General features: G+C 32.1%; 3 protein-coding genes and 2 non-coding genes across 5 annotated transcripts in view; 4 read left to right on the top strand and 1 right to left on the bottom strand.

The window, feature by feature from the left end:
• The first annotated feature begins 309 nt into the window (after positions 1–309).
• On the top strand, positions 310–3,389 carry fand (Pre-mRNA-splicing factor SYF1 fand). The gene is made up of 2 exons (XM_085193838.1): positions 310–651; positions 851–3,389. Exons 1-2 carry the CDS (start codon positions 613–615, stop codon positions 3,335–3,337), a joined length of 2,526 nt encoding a protein of 841 aa, XP_085049964.1. The 5' UTR covers positions 310–612; the 3' UTR covers positions 3,338–3,389.
• Fbxo42 (F-box protein 42) lies at positions 851–6,194 on the bottom strand. The gene is made up of 3 exons (XM_085193848.1): positions 5,847–6,194; positions 4,448–5,631; positions 851–4,358 (listed from the first exon to the last, which is right to left on the bottom strand). The coding sequence occupies exons 1-3, from the start codon at positions 6,001–6,003 to the stop codon at positions 3,891–3,893; spliced, it is 1,809 nt and encodes a 602-aa protein (XP_085049974.1). The 5' UTR covers positions 6,004–6,194; the 3' UTR covers positions 851–3,890.
• Positions 6,195–7,086: 892 nt separating this feature from the next.
• Miga (mitoguardin) overlaps positions 7,087–21,400 on the top strand; it is a 46,082-nt gene continuing 31,768 nt past the window's right edge. The window contains exons 1-3 of the mRNA XM_085193733.1: positions 7,087–7,464; positions 7,842–7,998; positions 8,353–8,490. Coding sequence (XP_085049859.1) covers positions 7,369–7,464; positions 7,842–7,998; positions 8,353–8,490 — 391 coding nt within the window. The 5' untranslated portion in view covers positions 7,087–7,368. The remainder of the gene's footprint in view (positions 7,465–7,841; positions 7,999–8,352; positions 8,491–21,400) is intronic.
• On the top strand, positions 9,711–9,782 carry TRNAP-UGG (transfer RNA proline (anticodon UGG)). The gene has a single exon. It is a non-coding gene; the product is annotated as a tRNA-Pro (tRNA).
• Positions 19,527–19,598, top strand: TRNAP-AGG (transfer RNA proline (anticodon AGG)). The gene has a single exon. It is a non-coding gene; the product is annotated as a tRNA-Pro (tRNA).

Genomic DNA, 21,400 nt, shown 5'->3' with positions numbered 1-21,400 from the left:
ATTATGTATCGACCTAAAATAATTATTTTTAATACTTATTTAATTTATTTATTTCATACTGTGTATTATAAGCAATGTAATGATAATTAATTAGTATATAATATAGCTAAGGAATAATTAGTATATATTTACTATAATACATTACTACAATTATGAAAAAATAATAATAATCGCTTCAAAATATGATTGCTACATACGTAAAATTATTATATTAATTACTGTACTAATTACAGCGTTTTGGCACTCCGTATCCGTACTCTCTGACTACCCCGCTAGGGATAAAGCATTAAGCTAAGTTAAGTTAATGTTTGTTGTTGTACTATTTTTTTGTGTGACTTGACTTATGTCAATTTTTAACGTTTATGAACAAGAATTATGAAACTATGAATGAAAATGAACTACAGAGCTACAGACAGAACTAAAACTAACGATTGTCAATTGCCATTTGTGTTGTGTTAGTTTATTGTAAATGTAAATGTAATGTAATTGATTATTAATTAAACTAAAATATAATGTCTGTATCGTTTATTTATTAAATAATTTAAATAGCAGTGGTTCATATTTATTACTTATTTGGCATTTGTTTTACTTACGATATCGAAACATATTAAAATGCCCTTACTTGATGGAAAAGAGATCGACATATTTTTTGTAAGTAGAATTGTTTAATATCGAATAATGTTAATTTAAATAATATTGATTAATATATTAAATAATAATATACACATGATCCTTTAATATTTAATTTAAACCCTGAACACGACCACGTATTTATAACCTCTATTACGAAAAAATACAAATAGTTATTTACGAATAGTTATTTTATTATTATTAAAATTGCGTATTACAGAGTGAAGAGGATCTTCCTTACGAAGAAGAAATATTAAGAAACCCATTTTCAGTAAAACACTGGCTAAGATATATTGAACATAAAAAAGGAGCACCTAAGAATGAAATCAACATCATATATGAGAGAGCTCTCAAAGAACTTCCAGGCTCATTTAAACTTTGGTATAATTATTTGAAATTACGAAGGTCTCAAATAAGAGGTCGTTGCATTACAGATCCTGCATATGAAGATGTTAATAACTGTTTTGAACGATCACTTGTATTTATGCATAAAATGCCTAGAATATGGATGGATTATTGTACTTTTTTGACTGATCAATGCAAAATAACTAGTACAAGGAAGGCATTAGATAGTGCTTTAAGAGCTTTGCCAATTACTCAGCACCATAGAATTTGGCCACTCTATCTGAATTTCCTAAAGAAACATAATATTCCTGAAACAGCAGTTAGAGTGTTTAGAAGATATCTTAAGCTTTGCCCAGAAGACACAGAGGAATATATAGATTATTTAATATCTATAGAAAAATTAGATGAGGCAGCTGTTAAATTAGCACAACTGGTTAATAATGAGAACTTTCAGTCCAAGCATGGTAAATCTAATCATCAATTATGGAATGAGTTATGTGAATTAATATCTAAAAATCCAGATAAAATTCACTCACTCAATGTTGATGCTATAATAAGAGGGGGCCTAAGACGTTATACTGATCAGTTAGGGCACTTATGGAACTCTCTGGCCGATTATTATGTAAGAAGTGGGCTCTTTGAAAGGGCCAGAGATATTTATGAAGAAGCAATCCAAACAATCACTACAGTAAGAGATTTTACTCAGGTTTTTGATGCTTATGCTCAATTTGAAGAACTTAGTTTGAGTAAAAAAATGGAAGAAGTTGCTAAAAAAGTAAACCCCACTGAAGATGATGATATTGATTTAGAATTGCGACTGGCAAGATTTGAATATTTAATGGAAAGAAGATTATTGCTCCTTAATTCAGTGCTTCTTAGGCAAAACCCACATAATGTATCAGAATGGCATAAAAGAGTTAAGCTTTATGAAGGAAAACCACATGAAATAATTGATACATATACAGAAGCTGTGCAAACTGTAGATCCAAAATTAGCTGTAGGAAAACTATATACATTATGGGTTGGTTTTGCAAAATTTTATGAAAGCAATGATCAAATTGATGATGCAAGATTAATTTTTGAAAAAGCTACACAAGTAAACTATGCTAAGGTTGATGACCTCGCCTCAGTATGGTGTGAATGGGCAGAGATGGAAATTAAACATGAAAACTATGAAGAAGCGCTGAAATTAATGCAAAGAGCAACAGTGCTCCCAAGTAGGAAAGTAGCATATCATGATGATAAAGAAACAGTACAAATGCGTTTGTATAAATCATTGAAAGTATGGTCCATGTATGCTGATCTAGAAGAAAGTTTTGGTACATACAAATCTTGTAAGGCTGTTTATGATCACATTATTGATTTAAAAATAGCAACACCACAAATTATTATCAACTATGGGCTGTTTTTAGAAGAACATAATTATTTTGAGGAAGCTTTTAGAGCATATGAAAAAGGAATAGCTCTTTTCAAATGGCCAAATGTATATGATATTTGGAATACATATCTTACTAAGTTTCTAAAACGATATGGAGGAACAAAATTAGAAAGAGCAAGAGACTTATTTGAGCAATGCTTAGAACATTGCCCACCGGAATTTGCCAAATCAATATTTTTATTGTATGCAAAGTTAGAAGAAGAACACGGTTTGGCTAGGCATGCCATGTCAGTTTATGAACGAGCAACTACTGCTGTTCTTCCAGAACAAATGTTTGAAATGTTTAACATATACATTAAAAAAGCTGCTGAGATATATGGCGTCCCAAAAACGCGCCAAATATATGAAAAAGCCATTGAAACTCTTCAAGATGAAAAGTCTAGGGAAATGTGTGTGCGTTTTGCAGAAATGGAAACACGGCTCGGTGAGATTGACAGAGCGCGTGCAATATATGCGCACTGTAGTCAAATGTGTGACCCTCGAATTACTGCAGAGTTTTGGAATACATGGAAAGAATTTGAAGTAAGGCATGGAAATGAAGATACAATGCGTGAAATGTTAAGAATTAAGAGAAGTGTCCAAGCTACATATAACACACAAGTTAACATGATGTCTGCACAGATGTTAAGTTCTGCTGCTCAGGCTGCTGGTACTATTTCTGATTTGGCTCCAGGAATGAAAGATGGAATGCGAATGTTGGAGGCGAAAGCTGCTGAAATGGCTGTGCAAAGCAAAGGCAATATTATGTTTGTTAGAGGAGAAACTCAAGGTCTCAAAGAGAGTACTGATAAAGTGGTCAATCCAGATGAAATAGATATTGATGATGAAGATTCTGAAAAAAGTGGAGATGAAGAAGTAGCACCAGTACACAAAAAAGAAATTCCAGCTGCCGTTTTCGGGGGTCTACTTCAAGAAAAAGAATAAATACATCCAATCTTGTGAAAAAAATAAATTTATTATTTAAATTATAAAACAAGTTTAATTTAATAAGCTTAGCAATAATATTATACATTAGCCATTTATTTACAACAAAATCACAGAAACAATGTGCCTGATTAGAAATTTAGATACATTTACAGATTAACAAATTTATTTATAGGATAACAATTTTATTACATAATTAAGAAAAACCTTTTTCATACTATCATATGCTAATGGCAGTTTTTAATATCATTATGATTTTTTCCAAATATATTAAATGATGACAAAGACAATTCATGTGAAAATAATTATAATGTTGAATGATATTGAAACACACATTTAATGTTTTATGAACATTTATGTTTTAGCTACATACAGAATTGATCATTTGAACAATATGGATAGCTTATGATTTTTAAATAAAGCAGCTACAAATTATTTAAACACAACATGAAATTTTGTTATATTATGTATTGTTACATAAGTTTTGGATAAAGCCTTAGTGTAGTCACAACGCAATATTAAAATCAAATATTTTAAACTAGGGAATCACATATTATATAATATCCCTGGGAGGTATAATAAAATGTAATGAATTGGAATATTTATCTTGTTGTTCAGAATAGTTTAATATACTTATATCATTATGAACACCTCCAAACATAATTAACTCCCCATTTCCTTTAACTAAAGAGTACATAACTAGTTCCTCTGGGGCACCATGCATTTCACCAAGCCTTGGACATAACCAAGAAACATAATTCAAAGAATTTCCACCAACAACTGTAGAAATATCTAAAACATGCATACTTAATGTATTTCTTTTTACTTTTTTAACTGCTGGTTGTCTCTCCTGTGGATTGTCAGCTGGAGCTTCTAATCTATTCTCTAAATGTGCTATTTGCCTCTGATTTATTAAGTCGTTTTCGGGAGGAGCATTAGATCCAGTAGAGTCACAAGCAAATGCTGCCATCCTGTATTTATTAGCTTCTTGCAACTGTCTTACAATTTTCATGCCTTTATTCTGTAATTAAATTGGATAAATAGTAAAATGTAATAAAAATTAGAGCTAGATTTTACCAATAAATATATTAACAAAGAAAAAATGGATACCTTATTTTTATTTCTCCTTAAAGCAGATTCTTTTTTAGATCCATCAGGACTATTATTTGCTTGTTTATTTTCACCAGTTGAATTTGAAATATGTTTATTAGAATTTGTATTCATAGTTTCTATGTTTTGAACATGCCCGTTTTGATGACTGGGCCCAGCTACTGGCTCATTGTTTGGAATTCGATGTCTAGGCAGAACACCACGTCGTCCATTAATGTTATGATCCCTATCTAGAGGTCTTTGCAAACTTTGCTCTACTCTTACAGATACTGGGGCACTTTCCGCTCTATTAAGGTTTGACAATCTCACTGCTGATGTTACTAATGGCTTGGCACTATTCCAGCCATTTCTACTTCTACTTAGACTTACTACCTTATCACCTACTCTACATGCAGGATTGCACCAAATGTTAGCAGCAGCCCATTCTTTATTTTTTACAGCTATCTCTTTCCATGTCCATATAGGGCCCTTCATGGTGAGTATCCAACAATCACTGAATACAAAACGATTTTGCAAAGTTTGCACACCCCCTAAAAGCATTAATTGCTCACAATCCAAGCGAATAAGAGACTGAGCATAGCGAGGAGATGGTCTTGGTTTAGTAGTAGCTTGCTTTCTCCAAACAAAATTAAATAAATTTAGTACCCAAACATCATTAGAACATTGTATTTGATAGTTTTGTGCAGCTGACATATTTAGACCTCCAAATACAACCATTTCGTCACCCTTTATGCATGCAGAATGACCAGCCATAGGAGGTGGGGGGTTTGTAGTGTTCATTAAAATCCATTTATTATTTTTAACACAGTAAAAATGTATATCATTAAACATTGTAACATTTTGATATAATTGTGAAAGACAAGGGTAAGTCCAACCTCCAAATACTACAAGGCAATCTTTGTAATCAACCATAGTTGTATAAGCTTTAGGAACTGGATATGTTCCTGTAGCTAGAGGTCTAATCCACTGACGTTTCGATAGATCAAATTTCCACAAGTCATTAAAGGATGTTGCATTTGTAGTACAACCTCCAAATATATACATATTATTTTCAAGAATACAAGCTGCATGAGAAAATCTTTTTGTTATTGTAGGGACTATTTCTGTAGATGCAATATTCATCCATAGTATGTTAAATTCCCCTATAGCTTTTATAAGTTTTATTGAAGTCTTATGTAAAACATCTGGAAACAATATATTAATTTTTAAATAAGAAATTTATATCAAAATGTTTACTATATTATTTATTTAAATAAAAAAAATAATTATTATTTATTATTAATATTGTCAGTTATCAAAACATTATGATGATTTTTTTTAAATTAGATATTTCGAATACAAACAAAGACCAAAATGTCGAATTGTATTGTTTATACAAAATAGTAGAAAAAAAACTTACTTTGGGCACAACCACACCATCTTTTACAAACATTCATACAATTTTGTAAGTCTTTATATGGTGGGAGAAATCCTAGTATAAATTCAAGTACTTCATCGGGGAGGTCTTCAATGGTTACCTCCAAAGTTTCCTGTAAGGTTTGGTGTATGGTGTCCATCGTTTCAATCTTAATTTAACTAGTAGATCTAGTCAGTTTCTCCATAATTTCTTGACTTCAATAAAAGTAACTTGTAATATCTAATTACATTTAATCAAATAATTTTCTAATATAAAAATATTTTAAGTTGAAATGATTATTACCGACATTTAAAAATATTTAACATCAAGTTGACGTTGTCAACTGTTAAGCTGTCAATTTGAATTACAGAACATATATACCCAAAGATGATTTGAATGTTATATTTTGAGCGTAGAATACAACGCTCGCTAATTTAAAATACATCAATATAATTATTGTGTAGTACTACATAAAGATTTTTAATCTTTGTATATTTACAATTATTTAATACAAAGATACAAAAGAGATAAATAGACATACAGTATAGAGGGAATAGAAATGTAGTACGGTTTGATAGAAATAGAAATGTTTGGATAGACAAGAGAGGAGGGTGTAAAAAAATATTATAGAAAACTTAATAGTTAAATGTAATTTATTATAAATTAACTAGATGTTCACGATATTTAGTTTCATTTTACAAACTATAGCATTCAAATAGTATAATACTTATTTATCGAAAAAGTAGTATCCGAGCATTTTTTTTCTATTTACACTATAATTCTATTGACCTCACACTTTTATTGACATAGAGATTAGAAAATCCGTATTTTTTGCTTTATGACCACCGTATAAAAACACTTAATATACTCTGGTATACGCGACCTTTTAGTGGCTTTTTTCCCAGAACCTCTATCGTTTTTTTTTGTCCGTTGTTAACTCTTTTTTTTCCACCAGTGTTTTTTGTACAATTCTGGACTGTTATTATTTGTGTTTCAGTTCTATGTTTTCTTATTTCTATGTTAATTTCTTTACTTATATTTGCTGTCTTCCCCCTGTTTCCTTTCCTGTCTTCGAAAAACCTTCTTTCCTTTAACAGTTTTCTAGATCTAATTCCTATTTTTGTTTTTTATTAGGTTTTGTTTCAAAAGTTTTATTTAAATGTTCCAGTCTGTTCTTCATTATAAAGACAATATTCGAAAAAAATAAGATATATTATGGACATAAGTCACTTGGGAAATCCCTACTTATAAGGTATACTTAAACTATCAAATGTCATACTGCAACTGTCAAAGTCATTTTTCTGTATTACCGGGAATATTTAAGTTTATGAAGAAATGAGATGTCTTTCCTCTCATAACAATTTTTAATACAAACAATATTCATTAAAATGTTTTATTTGTGTCTTTAAAACGTTAATGGTTTTATTTGTGAAATAACACTGTGACACATAACCTCACCAAACTCATCATACAGTTATAAAACAGTGTAAACAATTTGTGAAGACTTTGTGTGAAATTTGTGAAAATGCAACATTTATTGCTAGTTAGTCCCATCATGGACAAAATAAAACATTTTCAACAAGTTTTATCCTATAAAATACAATTAACAACATCACAAAAGGTATATATGTTATTTCAAGGTTTTTGTAATAAATATTTTTTATAATAAATGAAAGATATATTTAATTTAATTTTATTGAATAATATATCCGTAAAGAATTATTTTTGTTTCTTTATCTTTCGAAATTAATTTATGTTCTGTTAATTATTTTTAAATTGTCTAACTAATAAGATTATAATAAAATTTACAGACATTGCAGTAATATCAAATTGCTTGATTATTTGTTGATTTTACTATAGAAATAAATAAATAAATAATAGAAATTTAAATTATTATATGTAACACACATAATTATATATCAAATAAACATAAGACCAGCTTAAAATATCTTAGAATCTCGTAATAAATCAGTAAATATAATATTATTTCCACAATAGGTAATGCTATGGAGCTTAGGTGTGGTTGGAACCAGTGCAGTAGTAGTTGGTGTGCTATCAAGGTACTTGGCCAGAAGACGTGCAAAGCCAATATTTAATCCAAGGATTCAAAGAGCAATAAACAAAAGGATTTCTCGTATGAGAAGCCCCAATGGAGGTAATATTGATTTCATCATAGTAAGAAAGTATTTTTGCCATAATATTTTTTTTCTCAGCTTCACACTGTCCTATCATGTCCCTCACACTATCCTAGGTAAGTAGAGGAACCCCAACACTATTTGTGGAATTCCACGCCACATTTTGTTATGACATATTATTAGAGCAAAGAAATGAATTCATTCTCTTGACTAGGAATTAAATTCATAAATGTCACTATATGTCCTATATTTACATTAAATATAATATAATGAGATTGTGTACACCACACAATCTCATTATATTATATTTAAACATAATTGTCACACAATTCTATATAGTCAACAAAATTCTATATAGAGTAATCATTTTCTAGGCATGGGGTCAGTTGCAAGTAGTGGTGGCCGAAGTAGTCCTATTGGATTTAGTGAAAGGCTATCAATGGCGTCAGGGTCTATTGGGTCTGGCACAGGTGATGCTGCGCCACTCTCTCCACAGCAATTAGGAGTTATGGGTAAGTCATATTTTTTTATAATGTCATCTGTTGTTGAATAGTATTTCTCGTAAATAAATTGATATTTGGATTCTTGGGTATTAAATAAAATTTTACAGCGCCATCTCTTGATGAGTAGCTAATTTACATACTAAAATCATCATCTCGGATTTTATTTTTTATTATTGTTACTAGATGGTGCTTTAAATTTCTTTAATAATAATTATTCTGTATTGTAAAAAAATAATTTAGAAAATATTTCTGTTATTACTACCATTTACTTTAATTGGAAGAAAAAACAAAAAAAAAAGTGGTTGGGTAGTATTTTATTAATAAATATATTTTATTACGGAATGCATTTACAAAAAACTCTTCTTTAAAGTATTGATATATTTGAAGGTCGTTTAAAATTGTCAGACGATCTGTGTAAGGTGAATTCAATTAGGTTGATACTTAATATAAAAAAACTACCATGTTCATTGCGTCCTAGCTATAAAATATTTTTCATATATATTTTGATTATTTTTTGATCAGTTTTTGTGAAATATCTTTTTCTAGAATCAGTATTTAAGAAGTACTACTACATCTAATAATAACATGTAATATCAGGTATCTCCAATAAAATTTCAAATGGCGATAAAAACACTTTTTGCCTATTATTCGAACCGTTCATGTCTCTCTCTCTCTCTTTTTAATAAACTAAAGTTCAACCTCAGCGCTACTTACGACTTTTTATTACGTACTAACGTATACTAATCATCTGTGAGGTCGTGTTTTTTACATGAATAGTTAAGTTTAATTAAAAATAATAGCTTTTAATTCCTGTCGATTACATCATGTCGCATTGCATCATGGATATGCAGTTTTGTTACATAATATAGTATCGGCATTCACAGTATCAATCAGTATTTACTCAAAGTAAATAGCGCTATTAAAATGTCACATATACATACTTTTAATTACTTGTGGATAACATTTAATACACAAGGTTGCGTCGTGTTCTACAAATAAATGAAAGGACTAAATATTTAGGTACGTTTATTTTTACGGTTTAAAATATTATTAGGTATATTTTTATAATTGGTATATTTAAAAATAGTTTCGTAATAAGGTAAATTATTTTTTGTTTGAATATGTGTTAATTTGATAAAATAATAATGTTATTAAAATATATGTTTTATTTTATTGAACATAATATTATGTTTGCGAAGGCCACCACGTCATTCGACAGTTTTCCATGTGGCTCGTTGGTCTAGGGGTATGATTCTCGCTTTGGGTGCGAGAGGTCCCGGGTTCAAATCCCGGACGAGCCCAGTTTCTTTTATTTTTTTTGAATGGCTTTATGTTAGATGATACAATTTTTTAAAATATTTTTTTTAAATAATTAAAGAAAAAATTGATAATATGATATTATATTAGAAATGTTGATATTATATTAGAAACTGGGAACATTATGTTAAGACACTCTGTTTCCATTCCGATCTCCACTTTCTGCTGAATACTGAAAGCATTGCGCGTTGAGTGGCGCAACTCAACGCCGCGTTTTGTCTCGTTACTGAAGCGAGGAAATGAAAATGTATTTAACATTTTCATTTCACTTTCTCAAGTGGAAATCGAACCCACAACCTATCGTGCTTACAGTCGCACGCTTGTGCCCCTGCGCTATGACTGGCGTAAAGGATTGTAAAAAATACAAAACAAATCTTAGTAGGTACTTACTATTACTACTTCTAAGACCATTAAAGAGTAACAACGTTCTAATAACGATAGAAACAACGTAAAACATACAACTTATATATACATAGATATATAGGTATTTACATACATTTACTACAGTATTTTTTCAATTAGCCCACTTTTCTGTCTTTGAAATAATTAATTTCATTTGTGGTGTGGCTTCAGGGAATAATGAATTGCAAACATATAGCAATCAATGATTAGATCCCACGAGATGGTTCGCGGAGACACGATTCAATTTAATGTACGAAGCACGTTCGACCTACTGGCTGGCGGTGGGACATCCTTGTACAAGATATTACTTATTAACTATTGAGTTTTATCCTTATCATATTAGATTATAAATTAAAATGGTTTTAGATAGTAGATTGACCTATAAATTTCTATTCTTTACTGATTATATTACAAACTAGCGGCCCATCCCGACTTCGTTCGGGTCAAAATAACTTAACTTCACGCTTTATCCGTAGCGGGGTGGTCAGAGAGAACGGAGCGCCAAATGCTACGATCTCTACATACCTCTTTCGCCTCGTCCACTGTCATCAACCTCTTCATACATGCCCTTCAGGGGGTCCCCATGCTTTTTACGTGACCTTCCTCCAGTATATTTGATACTGTGTTTTTTAAGGTAAACCGAGGTCTTCCCTTACCTCTCTTACCACTCACTTTTCCATCATAAGTTTTTTTGCTATTCTTTCTTCACTCATTCGTTCAACGTGCCCAAACCAGCTGAACATGTTCTTCTTCATTTTCACCGTCGCTTCCTTGTTAGTATCTGCCATTCTGTGTATCTCTTCATTGCGGATTCGATCAGCTAAACTGACTCCGCATATCCTATAAAGAGATCGCATCTCCACGGGATTCATCTTTCTCTCATTCTTCTTCTGTAATACCCACGTTTCGCTGCCGTATAACAACATCGGTACCAACACTGCATTGTGTACGGCCAAATGCGCAGCTGTGCTGACGTTTCACCGTCTCATCAATGCAGCTAAGGCTCCGTTAACCCTGTATCTTCCATCTCTACTGAACATACTCCTCAAGTATACCACCTCATTCACTCGTTCTAATATCTTACCAATCACACGGACATTGCGTTCCGTCCTCTCTTCGTTTCTTTCAAATACCAGAACCTTTGTTGTTTTAATAAAAGAAAAAAAAAATAAAATGAGATCTCGGGTCAAAATAAAAGAAAAAAATTTAAAATGAGTTAAAGCTATTATATTACAATATTTCTGTATATACAATATTTTTTTATTATTTGCAGTATTATATTACAATATTTCTGTATATACAATATTTTTTGTTTTATTTTCTTCAGGCATCAAAATATATTGGTTTTCACCGCACCCGGATCTAGATAAAGCAACATATAATTGCCCGTGAGCAAAACAGCATTCCCTTAAATCAATCCCAATATGCTTGAAAGTTTGTCCCTGCGCTTTATTGATTGTGACGGCAAATGATGTTCTAACTGGAAATTGTATCCTTTTAAAACTAAAAGGCAAATCTGTTGGAACCATGGGAATTCGTGGAATCAGCACTGTTTGACCAATGGCTGGTCCAGTCAAAATTACGGCCCCTATGACATTACTTCGCAGAAATTTCACTTGTAATCTAGTGCCATTGCATAAACTTGGTGGGTGTAGATTCCGTAACAAAATTATGGGCGTGCCGATTTTCAATTTTAGTAAATGGGGAGGTAGCCCGCACGGATTCAAAGAATTTAAAAATTCTTGGGAGTAATGAATCGCATCTTCTTGATCCACAACAGCATCAATGGAAACATAATTGATGCTGTCACCTGGTAATTTAGCTATAATTTTTTCATTGATAGCATCAACGTTTGAATTTTTCGCAGCTAAAATTGCCCTCTCACACATCCATTGATGATTTTGTTGGTGTATATTGGCTACATTTGGGTACACTTTTAATATCAGGTCTTCAATATTTGTTACAATTCTACCAAGGTCTTTATCTAAGGAAATTTTTTTGTCGTCTGATTCAGGTACTTTCCCTTCCCCGATTAATAAGAGTTTGTTTTCAAAATCTGAGGTGCCTCCACCGTGATAACTCCTCATGTTAGTTGAAAGTTTTAGAATGTCTATAGATTTCCATAACGGGGATGACTTCAAACATGACTTGATAATATCTGCTCTAGTTCCCCTAACTATTACAGGCAATGTTTGTCTAAAGTCACCGGAAAACATCATAGTGACTCCACCCATAGCTTTATTTGAATTTCGTAGATCCTTAAGCGTCCTATCTAAAGCCTCAACGTGAGCTCTATGAGTCATAGTGCACTCATCCCATACTATGAGGCTCGCATCTTGCAGCACTTTGCCCAAAGGACAATTTTTTCGAATGGAGCACACATTATCTCTATCAAGTGAAACATTAAGGGGCAACTTAAACGTAGAGTGAGCAGTTCTTCCATCTCTCAATAATGTTGCTGCAATACCTGATGACGCAACGGCTATGGCGATTTTACCCTGTGCCCTAACTTTGGCTAATATTAAATTGGTCACAAAGGTTTTTCCCGTGCCACCTGAAGCATCTAAAAAAAATATTTTGCCTTTCTCAGCCAAAACACTGTTTACAACTGAATTATAAGTAAATACCTGATCAGGTACTAACTTGGAAATATTATTAGAAATAAAATTATGTAAATCATTGATGTCATATGATTTCCGTAAAATTTCTTCCTGAGGTTCTACATTATTTGAATTATTATGAATCGGGGAAGGAAGACCAAAGTCTTTAAGAGATTTTTCGGACATTTCATAAATTTTATTTTCAATCAATATCAGGCCTTCATTGTGTATTTCTTTAGTGCAACGCAAAAGGTGGTCGTGATTTTCATTACGAACTCTATTTATTATATCCTCACATAAACGATTACAATTTTTTCTCCATAATTTCAGTGGTTCAGATGGCTGACAAAATATTAATATAATAGCAAATAACTCTCTTAATTTAGCGGCTGATTCAGAAACAGCAGCATCTGAAAGAGTATTTTCCCAATGTTCATCTCCTTCTAATAATCCTAGTTCTTTGCAAGCGCTTTGGTACGTGGCCATAGTAATACCGTTTACAGTTCTAAGATTTCGGAAAGAAGTTGGTCCTCGTACGTTCATCAATAGCATTCTTAAGTAAAAACATTCCGTTTGTGCTGGATGAACATTGTAAACACGGCCTAAAGCCGAATCTTTTTTAATTCCAGGGAACCCATCTACATCTTGCCCGCGTTTTCGTCTAGAAAATTTATTACATTCCCAAATATAATATTGAGGTACTTCATTATATAGCAATGTTTTAGCGAAATCATCATTTCTACAGAGTTCGAAAAAGGCATTAAGAGTCGATACAGGAGGAGTCGATCTTGAAAGTTTTCTTCATTGAAATATATTCTTTGGCCGTTCTGCAAATGGACAGCCAAATGTATTACTGCCGGGTAGCGCTCGTGGATAGGAAACTGAAAGATTCTCCAAACAGCTTCGGAGGAGCTAACCGACGTAGGAGTAGCGACCATTAATATATTTTTCGACCTCGTTCTTGCTTTGCACTGTGAACGTAGCTTGGTCACAACCCTTATGAATATACTTGCATATATATTTTATGGCTTTAACTGAGTGGCAAAATTCTACGTTAATGTGTGAATTAAAAATTCGCAATAAAACTGGATTATAAGGCACAACCCATCTATTGTCTATTTCCATTTCAGTTCCTTTTACTTTGAGTACACATGTATTTCCTCCGCAATCTGGAGCTCTTCGTCTATAATTAGGATAACCATCATCACCAGTTTGTGTATCAATAAGTAACCTCCTCGGAAATTTTTTGGAACAAATATTTTCTATCATGCATGGTGACATTGGATTATGGGAGCCGCAAGGGCCATGGACCATGTTTTTTACCACAATGTTGTGAAGTTCAGGGTCCTGCTCCTTGTCGGGTATTTCAGCCCTTATAATGTCGTCTATAGAATCTGATGGTATTTTATTTGTTAGCCATAACAGAATATGTGCATGAGGTAGTCCTCTTTTCTGCCATTCAACGCTGTAAACAAATGCCTTACTTGATCCAAAAATATTTTTTTTTGTTAAAAGGTTAATCATAATTTTGAGTTTCAAATGAAATACCCTAGAAACTATATCATGTCTATCTTGCGGTTTTTGATCGGGAAATAACTCATTTTTTATTTCTGCCCACTCTGGATTGCAAGTGAAAGTGATGAAAAGATCTGGCCCGCCAAATTTTCTGACGTATGTCATAGCATCTTGACTTTTTTCATTCATGTATCGTGGAGATCCTGTGAATGAAGACGGCAATATAATAATCTGACCAATGTGGGAAGCATTGATACTTTGATCATTTACTACTGCGTCTCGTAAATGTATATATTCTTCAGCTCTCAATTTTTTTTGATTCTTTCTAATAAAATCAAGCCTCTCTTTAATCATTTTTGCCGCCATATCTACACAGTATTGGTTCAACAGCCCTCTAAAATAATGTAAGCTGTTTATATCATTTGCTCTCACCATTAGCCTAAAAGCATAAAATTGCATACATGATACTGTTTTCGATCTTGCAGCAACATTTCGTTGTTGAATATTGACACAGTAACCGTTATTTCCTCGAGGAAACATCAGAGGATATTGCAGCGGGTCATATGCTCTGTGTAACTCAGAAACTCTCTGAAGATGACCATCTCTGGTACTTAACACGATGTCTCGTGGACCTTTATCCTCGTCGACTAAGAGAATAGCGACTTCGTCTACAGTTGGTGCGTTGTAGCGACCTCTGTGTTCATTAGGAGGTTTTAAATCAGCATGAATAATTAATTTCAAGTCCTGTAGTGGTCTGTTTTCAAGATTATACTTAAAACTTTGAATATAACTATTATAATCGTGTAGCTCTTTTTGCAAAGGATTAATGAGATCAGTTCGCAAATTTGGATTAATATTAGAACGCAAAGATAGCTGATCAGCTAGTGAAACGAAATATATTTGCAAAAACTCAGATTTCTCACCTTCAGCAGGAAGTAAGTTTCCTATCAAGTGGTAAACCTGTCCTTGTATTTTAAAGGTTGGCATAAAATTTCCCTCACGAATTTCTGTCGCACCAAATGAAGTCATTTGGAATAGAGTATTGTAATGCCTTGTATGACTTAAAAAATGTTTTGAACGTGGATGACTACCTAATAATAATTCTTTCAAAACTGGTGTCGGTTCCGGAATTTTAGGAATATCTACTTTACCGTTGCTGCAACATAAACCAGGCGCTTCAGTTTTCCATTTCTGTGCTTGACAATTGTTGCAAAGATGATTCATTCTACCAATTTTAACATCGTTTAGTGTACAATAATTAAGATTAGAGTCGTAGGCGAAGGCTACATTTAACAGATTAGTTTGCCTATGTAATCTCGTAGCTGCAGCTCGTGTGTTTTGATTTATCAAACGCTGCGAACGTTCAGCGCATGTTTCTTGAGCACGCCTTGCAGTAGTTCTTGCGTTTTGGCTATTGAGACGTTCAGATCGGTTAACGCTTGACTCTCGGGCACGATTATTAGACGTCCTCGTATCTTGTTCAGCCAAACGTCGGGAGCGCTCAACGCTAGTCTCTTGTCCGCGGTTATTAGAAGTCCGTGCATTCTGATCAGCCAAACGTTGGGAGTATTCAACGCTCGTCTCTTGAGCTCGGTTATTAACAGCTCGTGAATTCTGATCAGCCAAACGTTGGGAGTATTCAACGCTCGTTTCTTGAGATCGGTTATTAGAAGTCCGTGCATTCTGATCAGCCAAACGTTTGGAGTATTCAACGCTCGTCTCTTGAGCTCGGTTGTTAGAAGTCCGTGCATTCTGATCAGCCAAACGTTTGGAGTATTCAACGCTCGTCTCTTGAGTTCGGTTATTAGAAGTCCGTGCATTCTGATCAGCCAAACGTTGGGAGTATTCAACGCTCGTCTCTTGAGTTCGGTTATTAGAAGTCCGTGCATTCTGATCAGCCAATCGTTGGGAGTATTCAACGCTCGTCTCTTGAGTTCGGTTATTAGAAGTCCGTGCATTCTGATCAGCCAATCGTTGGGAGTATTCAACGCTCGTCTCTTGAGTTCGGTTATTAGAAGTCCGTGCATTCTGATCAGCCAAACGTTGGGAGTATTCAATGCTCGTCTCTTGAGTTCGGTTATTAGAAGTCCGTGCATTCTGATCAGCTAAACGTTGGGAACGTTCATCTTCGCTTTCATTGCTTCGAATGAGCTTTAGACGTTTCGCTGTGGCAGAATGCCGAGAAAGGTGAGATTTCCTTCTAGGCATCGCGAACTACACAACCTATTTATTTATTATAATATTGTGAAAGATTATATATAACTTTTTAGCAAAAGTCCAAAAAATCTACACGTATTAAACGAATGAATAAAAATACGACAAATGAAGACAACTGTCAAATATGAAAAATATAAACAAAGGTTTTATTAAAAAAAAACTTAACATTAAAAAAGACTTTATTATACTGTTAAAAGTATAAAAAAGACGATATTATTATTATTATTTTCAAATAAGTATTTGTGAAATTATTATTGATCAAACAAAAATACAAACGTATTGCACAAAATCTTTTAAATTATTATATTCTTTATTATTTAATTATGCGCGAAACGGCACTTTTACTATATTGAATTTACGATATATTATAATCTATACATTTAAATATCAACTAATCAACTTGTTTAATAATTGAAATGGTAAAAGTTACAACAAATATAATTATAGGTTACTATCTATTTTAATATATTAATATAAAAATAAAAATAATATAAAATCTTAACAGATCAATCTCATTCATTGAATACTATATTTACACAAATAAAAAAAAAATAGCGACACTGTAAGATCGAAATCTAACTTAGAAAAATAAGTATATAATTATATTAATCTATATATCACCTATAACTTATGTTTCTCTTATTCTGACCAAATCAGAAATCAACCACCAACAAATTAATTATTAGTTTTATTTTTACCAAACGAAACATAATAACAATAATACCAACGACGACGAAGAGTAGTGTACAAATCATTAATTATGGATTAGCGAATAGGAATAAAATCTAATCTATACTAATATAATAAAGCGAAAGAGTGGCGGCCGTAAACAGCGTTGAATTATTTTGATTTTACATTTTCAAAAAGTATACGTCCAAATTATATGTTTTAAAAGCCGAAGATTATCTTCATTAAACGTCCTTGATGATGAAATAACTTTCGATTATAAATTTTTAATATAACTGTGTTTGAATATAAATGTCTTTTCAATAGTATAGATAACATTAAATCAAAAGTAGTGGGCAATGTCGCGCAGGACTAAACTTTACACCACACCAAGAAAAGAAGAAGAGAACTAAAGTGTAGCTTAAATTAATTACAAACAGCAAAATAATTACATAAAAATTAACAATAGTTCGAAAATGTATGAAAATTTTGTAAATCCGTCAATGTCTGCCCATTCGCGTCAGTCATACTATGCCGCCTGAAGGCTAGGTCATTTCGAATCAGTGACATCTCCATAATTATATATTAGAATAGAATGTAATACAGTAAACTATAATTTCAATCATCTAGATAAAATGCTAAAAGTGACTCTTATATTCATTTTCATAAGGATGAATATCAAAATATAAGTTCATTTTGGGTGACGTTTTCTTAAAACAACAAAGAAACTTTGCAAACCGTTGCTTAGCAACGACGGTTGTTATTAACATGGCAGAATAAATTGCATGTCAAATTTGAAAGTATTTTAATATATTAGTATATATGTGTAATGTAATGTTATATAGCCTATAGCACTTCTGAAGAATGCAGCTTTCATACAAAACAAAAACAATGTAAATCGGACCAGTAGATCCAGAGATCTTAGCGTTCAAACAAACAAACAAACAAACAAACAAACAAACAAACTCTTCCGCTTTATTATATTAGTATAGATAGTTATTACATTACGTATAATCAGGCTTGCCAATTTTTTCTAAATTACCATAATTAACCATACTTTTGCGATCCACGCAAAATTGATAGTATAGTAAAAGTATTATTATTAATGTGATTAACTATATAACTTTATTTTTATCACTAACAAGGGTTTTATTCATATTCTAATATTTACTACTACGATACTTAATCTAAAACTTAAATATTATTAATATATTTTGTTAAAACAAATACTTATTTTAATTTCATCTTCCAACTTTTCTTTAATTTAGCGAGTGGAATGAAAATAAGAATTTGTTAATCAGAATATAAATATTTCTCTGAACGTGAATTGAATCTATAATAATGGCGGTCATACAAAGTCCTCGACTTCCATTTTAAATAAACTTTAATATATTAAAATAATGAAATTCAACAACATAATATAAGCAGCCCTTCCACTTACCTAGTGAGCTTCACAGCTTATACTTTATAGCACATTTCAAACAATGGTTCTTATAGAAGTGAGACTGTAGAATAGAACTGCCGAGACGTCTGCAGAAGGATAATTTACCTTTTAAGTTCTTCGCACGTTTTCTTCCTATTATCAAAGAGTTTATGCTTGCGAGATGGGAAAAGCTTTAGGATGTAGATACCTCTTTAGGAACTAAATATCTTTTTACATATGACATGGTACTATACGTTAGCTAGCTTGCTTACATTTAGTGTACAAGCACAGCTTTTCTGTTAATTCTCTTTAAATATTAAAACTATTTCCCATGTTTATTGTCAAGAGGCTCCGTCCGCCAATTTACGCCCTATTTGAAATAATGTGTATTGATTGGTGGGGCTCAACGCCGCCCTTTATCTTCTAGGGTGAAGAGAGAAATGTAATTATTTTCCTGAGTGGATATCGAACCCACAACTTTCATACTGCGTCGCAACGTTATCTGCTTATAAAGTATAAATTATATTATAATTTACATTTCCAACAAATTATTTAATTCAGTCTTATCTTTGTTCGTCAGCAATTGTTGATATCATTGTAGTAGACAGACAGCTTATGAAGTGATCAAAGAATCAATTCTCACGGTGCTCTAATCCACCAAATATAATTTTAACTCCCTCTATTACACGATAGATGGCACTGCTATGAATTTTATACAAGTATATACTTTAAATAAAATCTTTTACCAGTAGGTTATTGTTTTATAATTATTTCCGTATAGTAAAATATCGAGGTAGAAGAAAAAATGAGTTTTATATTAATTTATATAAAATACGAATTATGTTTTACAATGTTTTATTATACTCGAATAGATACATAAATCTTTTTTCAACAAAGTGAAATGTGGCTCGTTGGTCTAGGGGTATGATTTTCGCTTAGGGTGCGAGAGGTCCCGGGTTCAAATCCCGGACGAGCCCAAACTCTTTTTTATTAAATAAATATTTTTTGATCATTTACAATAACAGAATTGTTTCTACAGAGAAATTTCTACTTAATTTACTTATATTACTGTATTTATATATTCTCAAATATTTTATTATATCAAATGTTATAATATCAATATTAACTCTACACAGAGTCTTCTTTGATAGCAAACTTCTGTAAATAAATGAGGGAAGCAAGACGGTATATCGCCCTTTCTCCGCGACCATTTCCCCCGGCGGGCTGGGAATAATTAAAGAGCGTGCAGCCCTAGCTTGCACTGGCCCTAGCTCAAATGTCTCCACAAAGGGAACTGAATGCGCCGCGGGTGAAAAGGATTGCCCGCTATTTACCCAGCGCTCTCCTTGCTCGAATTCACGGCTCGGAAAATTTTTAAATCCTCGTAAACTGACGCGGAAACTTCGAGGCGGTTCGAGATTAAAAATGTGCTTTGAAAATTGAAAACATTCGTTTCTCTCTGAATCGACTTTTATAGGTTTGTATTTTCTGCTTAGGTAAAAGTTTTACCAACATTTCAAGTCACTTTGAGTATATTTTTTTTTATATTTTTAAAATTGTTATATTTTTTTAAAATATTATAAATTAACATATATTTTCTCACAGTTAAAAAAGTCCAAATGATTTATTGCATTGTTATCAAACATATTATATTAAAATATAAATACATTTATATATTCAAAACAACACTATGTTCGTATGTATAAATAATAATTGTACTTTTGAATAGACACATATTTTTTTAAAATGTTAATTTTACAATAAAGATATATCTTTTGATTTTATGGAATAATGATACAATATTCGACATAGGCTTATGTTCCATACGTATGTGAAGAAAATGATTGAAACATTTTTTTAAATAATAATTCTTAAAAGCGATTTTCTACAAAAATTCTAAAATGAATTTTGAAAATTAACATGTCTCCTAAGTATGTTCACCTAATATTGTCTGCGTATAAAATCAAGATTTGTCGAATAGAGTATATTTCGTAAACAGATTTCTAGTTTCCTGCGTCGTATACCTGGCGACAGATATAAATACGGCCCCCGGGAGCCGCGACATATATTTACTACGGCGAATCTCATTACGTCGAGTGCAGTATTTGCCTAGTCCGTGTAATCCCAGTTTTTCGACTGCGCCAATACATTAGATTCTCTCATGTTCATTCTTTTTAAATATTTTTCAATCTAAGGAATAGGTTCCTTATGTACGGACAGCCTTTTATTAGCCAGATTATTTTATATTAAATATTGCTTTTAATTAAAGGATTTAAATATTGCTCGAGCAATTAAAAACAACATTTTTTAAGTGAAAAGATACCATTTTATTTACATAGGTATCTACCATCGGGTCGTTTTGTCCGGGTTCATTGCATCATTTTGTCGCATTGCGAATACGTAATTACGCCAAAATAATTTAGAACATTTACTACGTATTTTGCGTCTTTTATAAATTTAAATGAGTTTAGTGGACTTGGACCTGGGCTCACTGTAGGTAACCCTGATTTTATAATGCCGAACGTTATACATTTATACTGGCATATAAGCTAGTAGTGAAATGATTTATTTTATTAGCCGTTTTCCAGAGCACGGAACATTTGCGACGCACCCAACTTGACGCCTGTAAATGCCACTGCCATGAACTTTAGATGGACACTGATATTATTTCAGTCGCAAAATAGATATTATATATTGAAATATAACTAAATTAAAGCAATATTATGCAAAATTTAACATTTTGAATAAAAATTGCAATAATGAAGTAAATAGGTACCTA

Source organism: Heliconius melpomene, chromosome 1 (genome assembly GCF_056956725.1).
Source record: "Heliconius melpomene rosina isolate 202511_hmr_F chromosome 1, ASM5695672v1, whole genome shotgun sequence".
NCBI lineage: Eukaryota > Metazoa > Arthropoda > Insecta > Lepidoptera > Nymphalidae > Heliconius > Heliconius melpomene.
This window is presented reverse-complemented; position numbering and strand designations above follow the sequence as displayed.